The sequence below is a fragment of the Medicago sativa genome, chromosome 1 (assembly GCF_051527215.1).
Source record: "Medicago sativa cultivar Bolivia chromosome 1, Bolivia_mono, whole genome shotgun sequence".
Lineage (NCBI taxonomy): Eukaryota > Viridiplantae > Streptophyta > Magnoliopsida > Fabales > Fabaceae > Medicago > Medicago sativa.
The window spans coordinates 32,025,906-32,042,400 of record NC_140749.1 but is presented as its reverse complement, the minus strand read 5'-3'; the positions used below and the strand labels follow the sequence as shown (position 1 = coordinate 32,042,400).

Sequence of the window (16,495 nt, the reverse complement as noted above, 5' to 3'; positions counted from 1 at the left end):
GCAAGGGGGAACTTGGGATAGTTATCTACCTCTGATAGAGTTCACTTACAACAACAGTCACCATGCTAGTATTGGAATGGCACCTTTCGAGGCTTTGTATGGTCGGAGGTGTAGGACTCCGTTGTGTTGGTTAGAAACAGGTGAGAGTGTGGTATTGGGACCAGAAATTGTCCAACAGACTACCGAGAAGGTAAAGTTAATTAGAGAAAAGATGAAAGAGTCACAGGATAGGCAGAAAAGTTATCATGATAAGCGCAGAAAGGATCTTGAGTTCCAAGAAGGAGACCATGTGTTTTTGAGGGTCACTCCGGTGACGGGTGTTGGACGTGCATTGAAGTCAAGGAAGTTGACTCCGAGATTTATTGGTCCGTATCAGATTTCAGAAAGGATTGGAATGGTTGCTTATAGGGTGGGTTTGCCACCACATCTTTCGAACTTGCATGATGTGTTCCATGTATCGCAACTTCGGAAGTATGTGCCGGATCCATCCCATGTGATTCCAAGAGATGATGTGCAAGTAAGGGACAACGTTACCATCGAGACCTTACCAGTAAGGATAGAAGATCGTGAAGTGAAGAGGCTGAGAGGCAAGGAAATATCTCTTGTGAAAGTAGTTTGGGAAGGAGCAGCTGGTGAAAGTTTGACGTGGGAATTGGAGAGTAAGATGCGAGAATCTTACCCAGAGTTGTTTGAACAAGGTACATTTACGAGGACGTAAATATTCTAAGTGGGGGAGAGTTGTAACGCCCACTTTTTCATAATTATTATTTGAGTGAATTATTGCATTTTATTAGAATATTATTATTATTATTATTGCTATTATATTTATATTGGTGGAATATATGTTAATAGTTGATAATATAAGTATTATTCTTAAGTGGGGGAGAAATATTATTGTTAGTAGAAATAATTAATTAATATGGGAAAGAGTAGGATTGTGGTGAGAAGAGCAATTAGGGAAAGAATAAAATCTGTACGTGAGAAAGAAAAATTAGAACGCGTACAACTGAGAAAAGAGGAGAGAAATAAGAGAAGTCAGAGAGAACCCTACGAACGAAGAACGCGGCTGTTGGATTTCAGGAAGATAATCTAAGGTAAGGGTGGGACTAACTCTCATTATTAACAAGTTTTGATTCATAGGAAGTGGTCAATTGTTGTAGGATTTAAGGGATTGAGATTAGGTCAAAAATCATTAAAAGTGGAAGAATTAAGTGAACTTTGATGTAGAAAGATGATAATTAGTCATAGGAAACGTTTAGATGTTGATTTATAATAAATTGGGGGCCTGGGTAGTGAGAATTGGATGACTGAGATGTGTTGCAGAGCTGCGACAGAACCCTGTTCTGTCATCGCTCGCAACTGCGAGCGTTCCCACTCGCAACTGCGAGTAACCCCCTTAGCTCGCAACTGTGAGTAATGTTGTGCGCAACTTCAAGTTCCCCTGATGAACTCGCCATTGCGAGTAGTTTAGCTCGCCACTGCGAGTTAGTGCAGTACATACCTGTTGTTTTACACATTGTTGCAGTTTTGACTTGTTTCTTTGATGGGATAGGTTCTGATGTATAAATGAAAAATGTTGTTGACTTAATCGTTGTTCCAGTAGATGCTGTTTGATGTGATGAAATCCTTGTGAGTAATTATTAATGAATTTAACATGAAAAATGAAGTTGTTGCATTTAGAGTCGAGTTGATGCATAGTCAGCGATGGGGGCTTAATGCCCGACAGGTTCTTTATGACCTTAGCGATGGGGGCTTAATGCCTGACAGGTCCAAATATGACCTTAGCGATGGGGGCTTAATGCCCCGGTGGTACCACATGCATGTTGAAGTTGTCTAAGTTGTTTTTGGAGTTGTTGTTGCATTGTAGAGTCATCATAACTTATAATAAATGATGAATGATGTGATGATGTTGCTGTCTTGCCGCTGTTGTTGCTGTCCTAACGTTAATAAATGATATAAATGATGAGTTATAAGAATGAATATGTTGCTTTTGGTAACTATGAAGTTGTTGACTACTTAGCTTTGTTAAATGATGTTAAAATGATGATATTAATGTTAGATATATGTTGTTGGTTATCTTTTTATGAATTATTATTTGTTAATTAATGAATGTGAAATCTCACCCCTTCTGCTTGAAAATGTTGCCCTTCGTATGGGTAACTTGCAGGTAACCAGGACTAGCTGTGTTCGTGAGTAGACTCCTCACATTGTGTCTAGGATGCTCTGATACTTAACGGGATGGGGATTGTCTGATGCTTGTTTTTCCTTGTTACGTATTTTATTTTAATAATGTTGAAGGTTTTTATGAAGACTAATTGAGATGTTAAGTTGTGGCCTTTTAATGCAGCGAAATTCAGTTTACATCATCTCATAAATTCCTTGGCATTCTAAAAAGTGGCGCGAAAAATTCAAAAAACAGGGATGTACAATGGTGTGACTTAAGTCACGCAACACATTATCTCTGACGTGACTTAAGTCACGCATCCTTTAACACCTGCGCAAGTTAACTTGCGCACCAAGCCCTACTGCCTACGAAAAACAGACGAACCAAGCACAAAAACCAGCAAAATGAGATGAGTTTTGATGATACAATACCTGATATTTGGTGCTTGATGAGCGTAGAAACTTGCTTCCTGACGATTTACAATGATTTGGGATGAGGATTTTGACCCAAAAATTCGCACTTTTTGGGTTTTTGAAGGTGGAGGGAAAGAAAATGGTGCTTGGAGTATGGACTGATGGGTTTTGTAGGAAAACAGTAACTCTGTGTGACATAACTCACGCTGCGTGAGTTAAGTAGCGCAGCGTTACTTAAGTAACGCGGCGGTAAATGCGTCAAATTAGCTGGGCGCGCGTGTTTTGTGCTGGGGGAAGAGCAGAAATCTAAATCCAATACAAGAATTTGTCTTGGGCCTTAATGATTTTTGATCCATTTGAAGCAAAGCCCATTAAGGAATATGTATCAAAAGTTGCTACCATATGACATCATCAAAGACATCATCTTATGACATCATGCAATGACATCAAGAGAACGTTCTGGCCTCCAAGCTTCTACAATCAAGAGAACAACTCACTACAGCTGGTTGCACTTCTACAACTTGCACTCACACGTAAACTTCTTCATTATGCTAGCTAGAAATTCCAGAACGTTCTGGAAAACGTTCTGCAAGTGCAAAATTTCATGCTTTCTCTCCAAGAAATTAAAGAAAGCACATGGTACATAGAAAAACGTGTCCCAACAGCTCTTTTACGTAGTGGTCAACAAGTCTCTCATTCCTATAAATAGAGGAAGCCTTTGAAGACAAAAACCAAGAGTTTTTACAACAAAGAAATCATCTCTCAAGTGAAATCATCACTACTTTCAAAAATTCTTCACATACAAACAAACTCCAACCCTCTCACTATATCTTTGATCAATATCAAGAATTTGTTCATCATAATCTCAAACATGAGTTGAGAAGCCTTTGAGGCTAAGAGATTGATTTTAACCATAATCCACTTTTAAGTGCAAATATCATAAATCTCTTCATCTGTAACACACTTCAGCTCATAACAGATTTGTGGATCACATATTGTGAGTGTGTTCATATCATCATACCCTCAAACAAGAGTTGAGTGTAAATTTGATCCCAAACCCATCTCATCATACAAAGTGTTTTGTATTCTCAAGTCTATTTGTAACAATATTTTGAGAAAGAATTGTAACAACCTTTCTTGTGCGAAAGCAAAGAATTGTAGAAGCCTGCTGAGGTTGATAATACATGTTGTAACGGACTGATCTGGTGTGATCAAGAACTTATAATGCTAGTCAGAAGCTTCTGTTAGCAGGATACTATAGTGGATAATCTCACACGAGGTGTGAGGACTGGAAGTAGTCGGGTTTGGTGAACCAGGATAATTCTCCTGTGTTATTCTTCTTCCCTTTCTCTTTATTTAAAGCTACAAAACAGGCAGGCATAACACACTCTCTCTAAGCTTACTTAGTAGTTCTACAAACATGCAACCCTAATCTACGTCTACCTTAGTCAGGGTTGTCTCCGACAATTCGGAGGCCCCATTGTAATCTTGACGATTTTAATTTAAAAAGTATTGAAAAAAAATTCAGCACCACTTAGAGTGACACACATGACTTTTACCTATAGACAAATAAATATTTACCTACGGACAATGTATATTTGACAGTAAAATAGTTGAATTCTAGGCTTTTACCTACGGAAAAATGACAATTAGTGACGGATTTTGTCCGTAGGTACAATTTTTTTTAAAAAAATTTTGAGGCCCCTTTAAGTTTGAGGCCCTGTGACCCTGACCTTACTAAGGGTTTCAAGAGAATGGTCTTACTAGGTTATAGCTTTAAGTCGGACAACTAGGTACTTGTTTCCCTAATTACTAACCAGTTAATTCCTAGCTTCGGTAATACACCACACGACCCAATGGGTTCTAGCCACTGGGTACCTACGTCTAGGGTCAACAATTCCTATGGTATCTTTGGATAATTAATAATCACTTCCTTCCTAGACAGATAGTTATCAGTAAAGAGATATAAATATCAAGATATAAGCATTCGGTTAGTGATAGCAATATTAGGTCCTGTCACAACCTAAATACCTAATCTAGGGTTGCACCTCTCACAAAAATAAATACTATAATCTAATAAAACTCTATAGTGGACAAAAGCATAAACAAAATATATAAACGACAAATTAAATTAAATAACTATCCAACAAAAATATACAGAGGTTCATCTTAGGACTTTAACCTAAAAAGATTAAGTTACACATGGTAACTAAAAACAAATTACTAAAGATAAAAACATACCCTAGAAAATCAAGGAGAAGATAGAAACTCTCCCGAAGCTCCAAAGTTGTCTTCCTCTTGAACTGCTCCTGTTCTGAACGAGAAATTATGAATGAGAAATTCTGGTGAGAGTTTCTACCTGAGTTAGGGCTAAAAGTGTGGGCTTTATTACCCAAAACGGAAGCAGGAAAAGACAGTTGAGCTCCGATTTTTTGCATGCACGGGGCACATAACAGATGCACGGGGCGCATAGTTAGCACCCAATGCATAACCTAGGCGCATGGGAAATGCCCTAGGCGCATGAAATGTAATTTCATGCCCTAGGCGCATTTCAAATGCCCTTTGTTGTTGCTCTTTTTCATTTAAAACAAAATGGGAAGGGGAAATTTTTATTGATATAATGGCTACAATGGTCATTTTCTATACCTAATATTACAAGGTTAGCCTCTCACCACTACTAAGTTAGCACTAATGGTCCCTTAAAAAAAAAAGTTAGCACCGGTAGTAATAGTTATTGTTATTATTATTTTTGTTTTTATTTATTATTATTATTATCATCATCATCATCATGTGATTCATTAAATATTATTATTAAACACAGAAGGAAATGATACAAGAAATAATATATTCAGTGAATGTTCTAATATATAATAAATGCAGGTTTAACTTTCAAAATTGAATATTCGTACATGAAAATATTCAATACAAAACTAATTTTTGAAGAGGTGTATATGGAATTCTATTTGGCAAATTAACAAAATTTATTAATCATTTTGAATAAATTTATCACACTAAGAATAATTGATTTAAAGTTTGAAGGTGATTAAAACACAGAGGGGGTTGAATTGTGTTAGTTTTTTCTTCTTTTTAAACTAAGTCCAGAGCTCAGAATCTGATAGAGTTCAGATCCTCGAATAATGTTCGGAGTCTAATGCAACGAATAAGTGTAGAGAGAGAGAGAGAGAGAGAGAGAGAGAGAGAGAGAGAGAGAGAGAGAGAGAGAGAGAGAGAGAGAGAGAGAGAGAGAGATGAAAGACACAAAGCAATTATACACGTTTCTTCCACAATCTAGAAGTAGTCATGTCCCCCTTGCATTATGAAGGAGAGTTCACTAAAATCAGATTCTGATTACAAATGCTCAAGCACACAAGCAAAAGACTTCAAATACTCAAGCATACAAGCAAGAGATTTAATATGCTCAAGCACAAAAGCAAGAGACTTCTAAACAAAAAAAAATTACACAAAAAAATGTTTGGTTCTAACACTTGATATATAATCAGTGATGTTCACAATACAAATTAGATACAGACTCTTAAGACTCTAGAATTTCTAAGATATGAAAGTTTTTAAGAAATTCTAAGTGAACTGATGTGCAACAATTTCAACAGAGTTTTTCCACAAATAAATTATTGTTGTGTCTCTGCAAATCTTCAAGTCTTCATTCCTTTAAATAGAGGTATGAGAGATACGTTGTAGAAGTGTCAACACATCAAAAGAGTCGTTGTAAAAGCTTGATAATCACCAATGATCTGCTGCTTCATTTGGTTAATATCCTAAGAGAGAATAATTTGAAATCTATTCCTTGTTTGGAGAATTAACCAGCGTAGACACATCAGTAGCAGTACTATGTGCAGACAAGAGTGGAGAAGTGGAGTAGTGGTTGTACAATTGTACTATTGTCCTTTTTCTGCACTCTTTAGTGGATAAGCATCAAATGCCTTCTAATTCCTCTAATATAGTCGTTGCTCCAGACTTCTAGTCCTTCTGCAAACTTATGTCTTTAAATAACCAAATAAACTGACTTTCAGGTTCAGACTTTGACTATTAGCTTCTGATGGTCTTCAGACTCTAACTTCTTCAGACTCTGACTTGCAACAGAAGCTTCCTTTGTAAATTCCTTTGCTCTCATTTGTTCTTCCAGAACCAATACCTTGTTTTAAGACTTATAAATTTTAGTCTATGGTCTTGCACACTTTAAACAAATACTAGCATATTCAATTGAACTTTTACTACCTTGTTATCATCAAAACTTAAGGTCACATTTTGTTCCAACAAAGTTTTCCATATGGTTTTTTATTTTTTATTTTGACAATATGTTCTACATGATGAATTTGTTGTATTTATCTCTCCAAATAATATCATTTTATATATTAGGAAAAGAAAATCATTTTATACACTACAAGAAAAACTGCATTTTGCGACTTTTAAAAACGCTGATTGCGACTGTTAGAAGGGTCGCAAATGTACATTTGCGACTGTTCCCCAACAGTCACGTTTGTTGGGGTCGCAACTGTCTTTTGCGACCCTTCATGGAACAGCCGCTCCAACTGCCGCAAAAGGTGTTGCGACAGTTCCCAACAGTCGCAAATGAAGAGTTTTCACTTGGTTTTGAAGGGGCTTGCGACCCTTCACAACAGTCGCAAATGTTAATTTTTTTTTAAAAAAAATGGTTTTGAAGGGGCTTGCGACCCTTCAGCAACAGTCGCAAATGTTGAATTTTTTTTAAAAAAAATGATTTTGAAGGGGCTTGCGACCCTTCACCAACAGTCGCAAATGTTAGTTTTTTTAAAAAAAAAATAAAATTGAATGGGGCAGTTTTTGTTGCCAATTTAAATAAATATATTATTAAATACTTAAAATACATAAATATATAACTAAAAATATTAAAATCTCATTCATATAATTCTTTCAAGAGTAACAATCAAAACAATAGATAAAGTACATAGTTTAAACATTGAAAAACCAATACACTAGTGGGTAATCATTCAAAATAATATTACCAAAAATTAGATTAAGTAATATTCCTAAATATTGTTGGCTGGAAAAGTTGAAGAGCCTCATTACAATAGATATATCTGACTGCACAAACATGATCCATGCACTTCTATCGGTACCGCATCTGCTGCTATCCTCAACAACAGACTGAAACTTTGGTGTAAGCATAGGCATCAAGAACAGAGAAATATGACCCTAAGATATTTAAATATGATTAACTATAGCAGACTCTAAGACATTAACCATCTGAAAGACAAATGAAAGATATGCTCACCTCAGGCTTAAGATCTCTGTGCGCCACACTCTGAAGATGACAAAATGCAACAACATTTAGTATTTGTACCATGACAGCCTTGGCATCATCTTCTGAGTATTTCCCTCCTCTGAAGATGCAATAAATCATGTGGCTAGTAAGTGGCAAGGTGCAATTACTAAGTCAAATTTTATTATTGAAATAACGCCGCTAACGCGGCTATGATGGCCGCTGCTCACTTCTGGGGTGAGACGGTGCATGTGGGGGAGGTCACCCACGGCACTGCGCCGATAGCGGCTCTATTTCATGCTATTGACAACATAATAATTACCTGGACAGTATCATGTCTAATAGCTCTCCCCCTTCACATAACCTGAAACGTCGATAGTATTCAGTTAATTATGAATATGCTATATAAACAAAAAATTCTCACAAGTAGCAATCATTCAAATCAACAAATAAATGTTAAACCTAATAAATCACCTTGGTGTCACTACATACATTTCTTATCACCTTTTCACATTACGATAGAGTAAATGCTCATGCTACACCAGCAAAACGAATAACAAGGAATTCCATTGGCAGTTAGACACAAACTCCAGCACAATACCTTAAGAAAAAAATAAATAACATGGATTAAAATTTAGAAATATTATCTCACCTTTTCAGAGACAAGTGTACTTGATGAAAAGGAATGATATTAAATCAACCAAAGATAGCAAACTTCAATTAGGTAGGTAAAGATGCTGCGTAAAACAAAGAAAAGGTGTAGTTAATTCAACTTGCTCCAACCTAGCAATTAAGTTTATAGCAACTATGTTAGAGGCTTGCATCATTTTTGAAGTTTTATGAAAATTACCATTATAGAGAAATGGGGTCAGTCCAGTCATCATATGGCAATCTAATGTCTTTAAAGCAAAAGATGGCAACAAGCCCATAACCAATTATTAAATATGGCAATCCAATGTCTTTAAAGGAAAAGATTCCAGCCACATATGACAATGACAGTGAATGTATTCTAATGCAGGTAAAGAAAACAAATAGGTCTTTGTATCGAACAAAAATATAGAAAAGTACCTCAAAGAAAAAAGAAAGAGGGCAACACATGGAGGAAAATGAGAAGACGGGTAGATTTCTTACCCGATTAATTGCTCTATAGCTTTCCTGTCAAATTTATCAATCACATCAGCAAGTCTTTTGTGACCATTGTATGCCTAAGAAATTTGAGAAACAAAAATGGTTATTTTATGGACAAGATAAGCAAAATAGAAACTGTTGGGCAGGTTAGTTAGTTACTTGGGTTAGATTGGCAAGTTATATATATAAGTCATAGCTTAGTGCTTAAAAAAGCATAATAGAAACTGAGATAGTTTTTCATTGATCTAGCATTAGAGAACGAGTGAGTGAAGAGCATAGGCTCAAAAACTAAGAGAAAGTCTTGTACCTCAGTAAGTCTTGTACCTCAGAAATTCTTTGATCACAATTGTTCCTGCATATGCAAACTACCAATATTTAATATTAGAAAATGAGTAGTGCTGAATATAGCGAAAATGTGGATCACGAATTTACCCCGAACAATACAAAGACCATCCACAATGCAAATATTTAAGGTGTTTTTTTTACTCATTTGTACAAGCAAATTGTTACGCTAGTTGTTAGCAACAGTGGTGGCAATTAAAGTATGTCTTAGTGATAAGAATGCTATTGCTAATGATCAGTTTCAATCATCTGATAATTGGTTACTCATCAACATTAAAAATATGAATTCACTCAAGTATTAATCACTATAATGGAAAAATATGAATTTGAAAAAGAATGAGACAAAATGGCATATGTATATGCTTTCACATTGAGAATTCAAGAACAGAGAAGTAAGACCGTAAGATTCATGAACAGTCTAATTAAGCCAGTCTAATTAAGATTCATGAACAATTTAATTAAGCCAATCTTACCTTGTGACAGATGCACTTAGCTCTTTCTTTGACAAGGTAATTGTCATCATTGAAAAGGTGGCCCTTTTCATATATATTTCTAACACCTAAATGTGTATACCCTTGTGATCTTCAACTTCTTGACAATTGATCAGAACATCCTACAACAGTTCAGCAAACACAAGTGGAATGTTTTCAATTGACTATATACGCAGTTCAGCAAATTACAGCAGTTAGTAATTCTTATGTGTTAGTAATTCTACTATATTAGCTCAAAAGTTTATAGTAAAGTCTTCCTGTTCTACTCCAAATTGGTTGAAATGATCTAAATACTATATGATATTTATATAGCCATTAAACTTGACTTTGAAAAACAACCTGCAGTAAAATTACTAAAAATATAGATATTTCCTCATTTCATTAGCCTTCACTTTAGGGAAAGTTTTAAAGGCAGCATAATAAACACGACAATAAAAGTGGAGACTAAGAAGTAAGAATTTATCATTGCAATGACAACAGAGTACTAAAAAAGCAAACAACAGAGTACTAAAAAATTAAAAATACAAATTGCTGGCAGAACATAAAGTAACTCTTAGAAACTATGATAACCTATACGAATTAGAGAACCAAGTCTTTCCAAACCAATCCAAACATAAACTACCGAATAACAGTCACATTACCATCCTTATTCTATTATAGTATTATTAGTAGACCTCCTGCGATAGAACCCACGAATCTAAGGAAAATTGAATTTATTGAATCGAAAGGGACGAACTCAAGTCTCTGCATTGGTTGAGATCAGAAAAACAGGAAGGCTTTCAGACCGGCCCCCAAACAGAAACCGACTAAAAATAGTACCCACAAAACATCAGGGACACAGGAACACCCCAAAACAAATTGCAAAAGCAGAACCTAGGCACCAAAATAGTAGAAAAAAACGTCCTGCCACACAGCCAATACCAGCACCTAAAAAAGCAGAACTTAAAATTAACTCTATTATACTGAATTTAGAAAGACAAGCTTTGGGAGCAGAATTGGAAAACATTGTTGTGTGGCAGAAACAACGTTGGTTTTCCTGAGATACCAAGATTATGTCTTCTGAATTCAGCCAAGTTGTGATTAATATCAAGGATACTAGTATGGATTCTTCCGTAGATAACACAAGGGGAAAGGCTAACATAAGAAAAGGGAAAAAGAAATAGGAAGTGGTGGCATGTGGTTATATCTTTGGTAGCCATATAACATGAATTATAACATGAATTATATCTTTAGTCCTCACATGTACCCTACAAGTACAAATCGGATATGGATAAAAACAATTGAATGTTGTTCATTGCGTGCATTCAATGACATACAATTATCTGCCACCCCTATACTGCAATTTAACTCTTATATTTCATTTTTGGGAATGCATCAGATATAGCCTTAAGTAATAAACAAGTTTTATGGTACATACTGATAAGTGATTGAACATGAATATGAACAACTTTCAAGTCTTAAATAATCCAAAATTAGATCCAAACACATTCAAAGTTACAATTCAAGCACATTTAAGTTATGCGCTTGATTCTAAACAGATTTAGGGCTGTCATATTTAATAGCGTATTATATAAGAAAGAAAATAGTTAAAGTTAAACAAAAACCTAATCCTCAACAGCAAGTTCTGCTGCACCATTATTAGCCAGTGAATTAAATTAGTGGCTGAGATTACGGCAAAAGTCACATAAAAAACTTTTAGAAAAAACATAGAATATTTTGTTGGTCACACACCTTTCTTTGGTTCCCTGCATCTTACGTCCATTCAATTCATCAAATCAGTATGGTTTAATTTTATTAAATACCCACAAACAACAAAATCACCAAGTTTGTGACCTTAATTGAGATCCAGAACAAAGTTGTATAAAAAATCAGTAGAAACAAAATCAATTCCATGTTTTTTTCTTCTTTCTAAAAGTCCTTGAGAAAAAATTGATTAACGCGGATAAGTTAAAGACCATCTAGACTGTTAACAAATTCCCCCTTCCTTTAACCAATTGATTAACAGAGACAAGTTGAAGACCATCAAATACACATGGATATCTTTCAATTATAATGAACAATAAGATTAACTTTGAAAACCGAAAATTCAAATACAAGTATTCAGTTCAAAGTTCAGAAAAATCAAAACTAAGAGTAACTTAGGTAAAGAGAAGGGTTTACCTTGAGATGTGCTGTAAGACAGTTGAAGAAGTGTGGACAACGACGACACTCGACGGCGAATCCCAAATGTACTAACTAAGAAATATCACAGCAAGTAGTTATTAAATTCATATCACAACAAGTAGTTATTAAATTCACATCACAACAAAACAAATTACTAAGAACTTAAGCTAACTATTATATTCTACAAATATTTGAAGCAACTATTAATACTCCTAGAAGTTCACAAACATGAGACAGTATAGACATTGGTTAGACACATGGAAAAACACCTATTATTACAAAGTTTAAGCTTGCCTATCAATACCCTGGAAACAAATTTTATGCATACTAAACATAAACTTAACTCGCTAAATTTTGATTATAAACTATTTTTCAACTAAAAATTGGAAATAAATCATCATCATAATCAAAAAAACTAGATTAATTACACAAAATTGCAAATAGAAACTACCTTAAGCCTATGATTAACAGCAGGATGGCATCGGCATCGGCATCGGCATCACCAGACTCCTTATCATGTTCTCTTCTCACATACTTCTCATGATCAGAAAGCGCAACATTGAAATCAAAAGCTTCATACCTCTCCGTTAACCCTAATCCAATAAACACATGCTTCCCTTGTCCATCTTCAATCTTAAGCACAAAGTATCTCGATGAATCGAGAACCAGTTCAACCGAACCCTCACACTGATCGGGAAAAACAAAACACGCAGCGAAGAGATCGCCGGAGTTGGGATCTTCTAACCGTATCACACAGCGGTCACGGCAGGACACGACGTGGAGACGGCCGGACCAGATCTTTTCTGATTGGAACCATTAGCTGCATTTGTAACCGCCGGAGGTTGTTCGTGGCGGGATCTTGTAGATCTTGTCCTATATAGATGTTTTGGAAGAAAAGGAACTGAGCAACTGTAGAAAATAAATGGGTCGAAAAGGAATTGAAGAACAACAAAGAGGGAAGAACGGCGGAGAAAAGGAATGGGTTAAAATTATGGATGAGAGCTTAAATGAAACTGGAAAAAGGAACAGAATCCTTCGATTGAACAGGGGTGGTAGAGATTTAGGTTTCAATTTGAGGGAAAGTGAGATTGAGGAATAAAATGGGGTTTTAGGGTTTTGGAGTTGTGGGAACGAGACTGAAATTGGAAAAGTTTGATCGACAATATTTGGCCAAAAGCTTTAATATGAAGAGTACTTAAAAAAAAAACTATAAAACCTGCGACCCTTGAGTCTAACCGTCGTAGCAACAGTTGCAAAAGTGTAATCTGCAACTGTTCTAAGCTAAAGGTCGCAAAGTAAGTGTCGCAAAATGACAAATTTCTTGTAGTGATATGTTTTGTTCAATATACTTTTAAGGGATATGCAAATATTATCTTTGTGATAATTAGTAATTATATGTATAATTTATTTTACCTAAAAAAAAGTATAATTTAATTAGATATTTTAAAAAAATTATATTGGTTTTTATAGTAATATATGCAAGACTATCCTCTAAATGAAGAAATCACATAAAATAAAATCTAAATTGATTACATATATGTTAAATATTTAAAATAAATAGACAAAAATTAAAATAAAAAATGGATAAAAAAAATTTTAATGCATTTTTTTTTGACAAGTTTCATACAAATCTTATAAGACATATAATACCACACAAAGAAAATTTAATATATTTTGGAATAAGTTCGTACTTTTTTTTTATAAGCAAGGAGAGTGGACAGGCATCAGCAGGCAACATTGACATCCCAACTAGGTTGGCACCCCTAGAAACCTCAATCCTATGCCGCCAAAGTCCAAAATTGTATTAAAAAAAAGTGGAAAAATAATTACAAAGGAGGGGGGACTAGACCAAAACCCTCCAAAGAGAAAACAAAAAGCAAGAATAAAGAAAACAACAAAAAAAAAACACCATAAAACAGATTATGGAAATCTGTAGTTGGGTAAACCACATCTATCCGTAAAGAAATCAACATTCAACCCATTAGGGAGAGAAGACAGCCAAACTGATCCTTGCACTGAATGACCCATAGTTTCGCAATAAATTAGGACAGGTTTATGAGACATATATAAATTCTTTAAAGCAATCTGAGTATCAGAATTACCGATACTTCTAACATTCAAATAGAGGAAATTCATTGATCAGTCTGATGATTATCACCCCGGGCACGGGTTTTAGGGGGCTGCTTTGCCAAGACTTGTTGCAATTTAATTTTCTGTTTCTACTTCCTTGTAAGGACCGGCGTGAAGTCTTCAGCAACTGACCTTGCATCATATTCATGAACTTTGTCCCATAGATCTAGGCCGTCTTACCATTATTAAAAAAAAGTATCATCCCAAAAAAATGACCTTTTAAATAATATAAATTATAATTTATGATTTTTTTAATTTATTTTTATAAAATTAGTCAAAAAGAATTATAAAATATTTATGATTTTAAGAATATCACAACCTTATAAATGATAGCTAATAATATTCATCATCATCACCTCAAAAGAAAAAATATTCATCATTGTAATCACCATTATCTAACTAAAAATGTCTTCCATACACTACCACTCATCCTACCATATCAAGATCTAGGTTCCAAACGTGATTGTGACCAAAGAAGAGTTCAACTTGTTTCACATTGTTGATCGACGACTGAACCTAGGTCGTGAAATCTCTGAATCAATAAATGTAATGGCCTTCTTCATGTGGATTGAAAGGAAAAGTAAACAGTTCAATTTAGTAGCAAATATTCTTCAACATTGGCCAGACGTCATGCTAAGCAACCTTGTTGATGAGGTTGTTGTAATCCTTAATTGCATTGAGAGTTCTCGATACCCTAACTCTTTTGTAAGGGAAAATAAGTTTCTATTGATTCAACAAATCATGCGCTGCAATGTGACGTTCGAGTTTTTCCATGAAAAACACCTTGAACTAATCGCTGATGTCACAAAGTTCATCAATAATGTATGTATCAGAGCTTTTACGGATATAATTGAACAAGTGTATTATGAAAGGGTTGTGAAGGAGCAAGAATTACATCTTGAAAATGTTCTATGGGGTTTAGAGTCTTGTTTAGATTAATAGACTATGCCATGAGCCGTAAGAAAATCCTTTTAGGTCTTCTAGGCCGGTCTAGTTAAACAAATATGAATGATATCTTTTATTATTACTATTATCATATTAAATTGAATATTTTTTATTAAATTATAATTTTGTTAACTTTTTCAATTTAAGCTTATTAATCGACATAAATTGAATGATATCTTTTATTATTACTATTATCATATTAAATTGAATATTTTTTATTAAATTATAAATTTGTTAACATTTTCAATTTAAGCTTATTAATCGACATAAATTTTTTGCATATTTAAATGTATTATTATTATTATAAACGAAAAATGATATCATATAATAATAGTAATATACATTTTTTGTTACGATTTTAATTAGATAAAATAAATAACTAAAATATTTTGTCAAATGAATAACTAAAATATTTTCAACAAAAAATGTGTAAGATAGTTTTTTTTTTTTATAGTTATACATAGTTTTTGGTCGTTTAATTAATGAGATGAAATGTATTAACCGTAAGAGAATGAAAATCCAATATGATTTAGTAAGATTCTTTGTAAATTTTATTTTACTGAATGGGTTATTAAGATGTGTGACAAAAAGATTCATTAAAAAATAAACGAAATCTATGCCTAAGATAAAATAAAAAAATAAAAAAAAAACTCTTGGGCTGCACGATAAAAACTAGCCATTGAGAAAAAGGAGATAGAAAACCCTAATCAATAATATCAATAGTATATATATATATATATATATATATATATATATATATATATATATATATATATATATATATATATAAAGTAAGATTTTTTATGCCACGTGTCACTTCCACGTTTATTCTCAATATTTTTATTATTTTTTCTATATTTTATTTCAAAACTAATATTTTATTTGACATAAATATCTCAACAAACTTTTGATTTTATCCACTAAATATTTTATTTAATTTTATATTGAATTCCTAATATTTTATATAGCCAAAATATCTCAACAAACTACATATAATACTTTCAATATTATCTATTAAATTTTCACTTTAATTTTTTTAGGAAAAGAAACTTCACTTAGTTACTATCTAATCTTTTAGAATCGTATTATTCAATTAGTTTTTCATTGAGGAAAAAAAGGATTCGGTTAGTTTTTTTTTTATATTATCTTTTAGTAACATATTCTAATGCAAATGTTAACTATAAAAAAAGGATATTTTGCTAATCACATAATCACATATTTTAAGCAGAAACTGAAACTCAAACCTTCTTTTAATTTAAGCTTTTTCTTTCTACAGGTTTGACAAACACCTATACTATAATTTCTTTTACTTAAACTTAGATTTCTATATGATATATAAGAGGGAATAAGTCATTCTTGAACTTAAGTTTGAACTAACACCTACAAGTGAGTTTATGGATTGTTTTTTTAGATTCCGCAGGAAAACAGTACCGCTCTTCTCTCCATTTTGATTCATAACTGA

At 33.7% G+C, this 16,495-nt stretch overlaps 1 protein-coding gene across 5 annotated transcripts; it reads right to left on the bottom strand.

Annotated features, from left to right (window-relative positions):
• Positions 1–7,448: 7,448 nt before the first annotated feature.
• LOC146954348 (CDPK-related protein kinase-like) lies at positions 7,449–13,112 on the bottom strand. Of its 5 annotated transcripts, none has more exons than XM_085715978.1 (8): positions 12,410–13,112; positions 11,956–12,030; positions 9,778–9,917; positions 9,270–9,314; positions 8,966–8,989; positions 8,157–8,198; positions 7,847–7,955; positions 7,449–7,767 (listed from the first exon to the last, which is right to left on the bottom strand). In XM_085715978.1, exons 3-8 carry the CDS (start codon positions 9,846–9,848, stop codon positions 7,525–7,527), a joined length of 534 nt encoding a protein of 177 aa, XP_085572104.1. In that variant the 5' UTR covers positions 9,849–9,917; positions 11,956–12,030; positions 12,410–13,112; the 3' UTR covers positions 7,449–7,524. The 5 variants fall into 5 exon arrangements, with proteins under 5 accessions (XP_085572104.1, XP_085572115.1, XP_085572126.1 ...); XM_085715989.1 differs by having other exon boundaries at positions 7,449–7,725; XM_085716000.1 differs by having other exon boundaries at positions 7,449–7,719.
• Between the last annotated feature and the right edge of the window lie 3,383 nt (positions 13,113–16,495).

Bases quoted from the DNA above. Each gene is read 5' to 3' on its own strand.
- LOC146954348 (XM_085715978.1), bottom strand. From the start codon at position 9,848: ATGAAAAGGGCCACCTTTTCAATGATGACAATTACCTTGTCAAAGAAA. The intron at 9,315-9,777 runs GTAAGATTGGCT...TTGCATATGCAG, and splicing joins CTAAGTGCATCTGTCACAAG to GAACAATTGTGATCAAAGAA. The intron at 7,768-7,846 runs GTGAGCATATCT...TAAATATCTTAG, and splicing joins ACAGAGATCTTAAGCCTGAG to GGTCATATTTCTCTGTTCTT.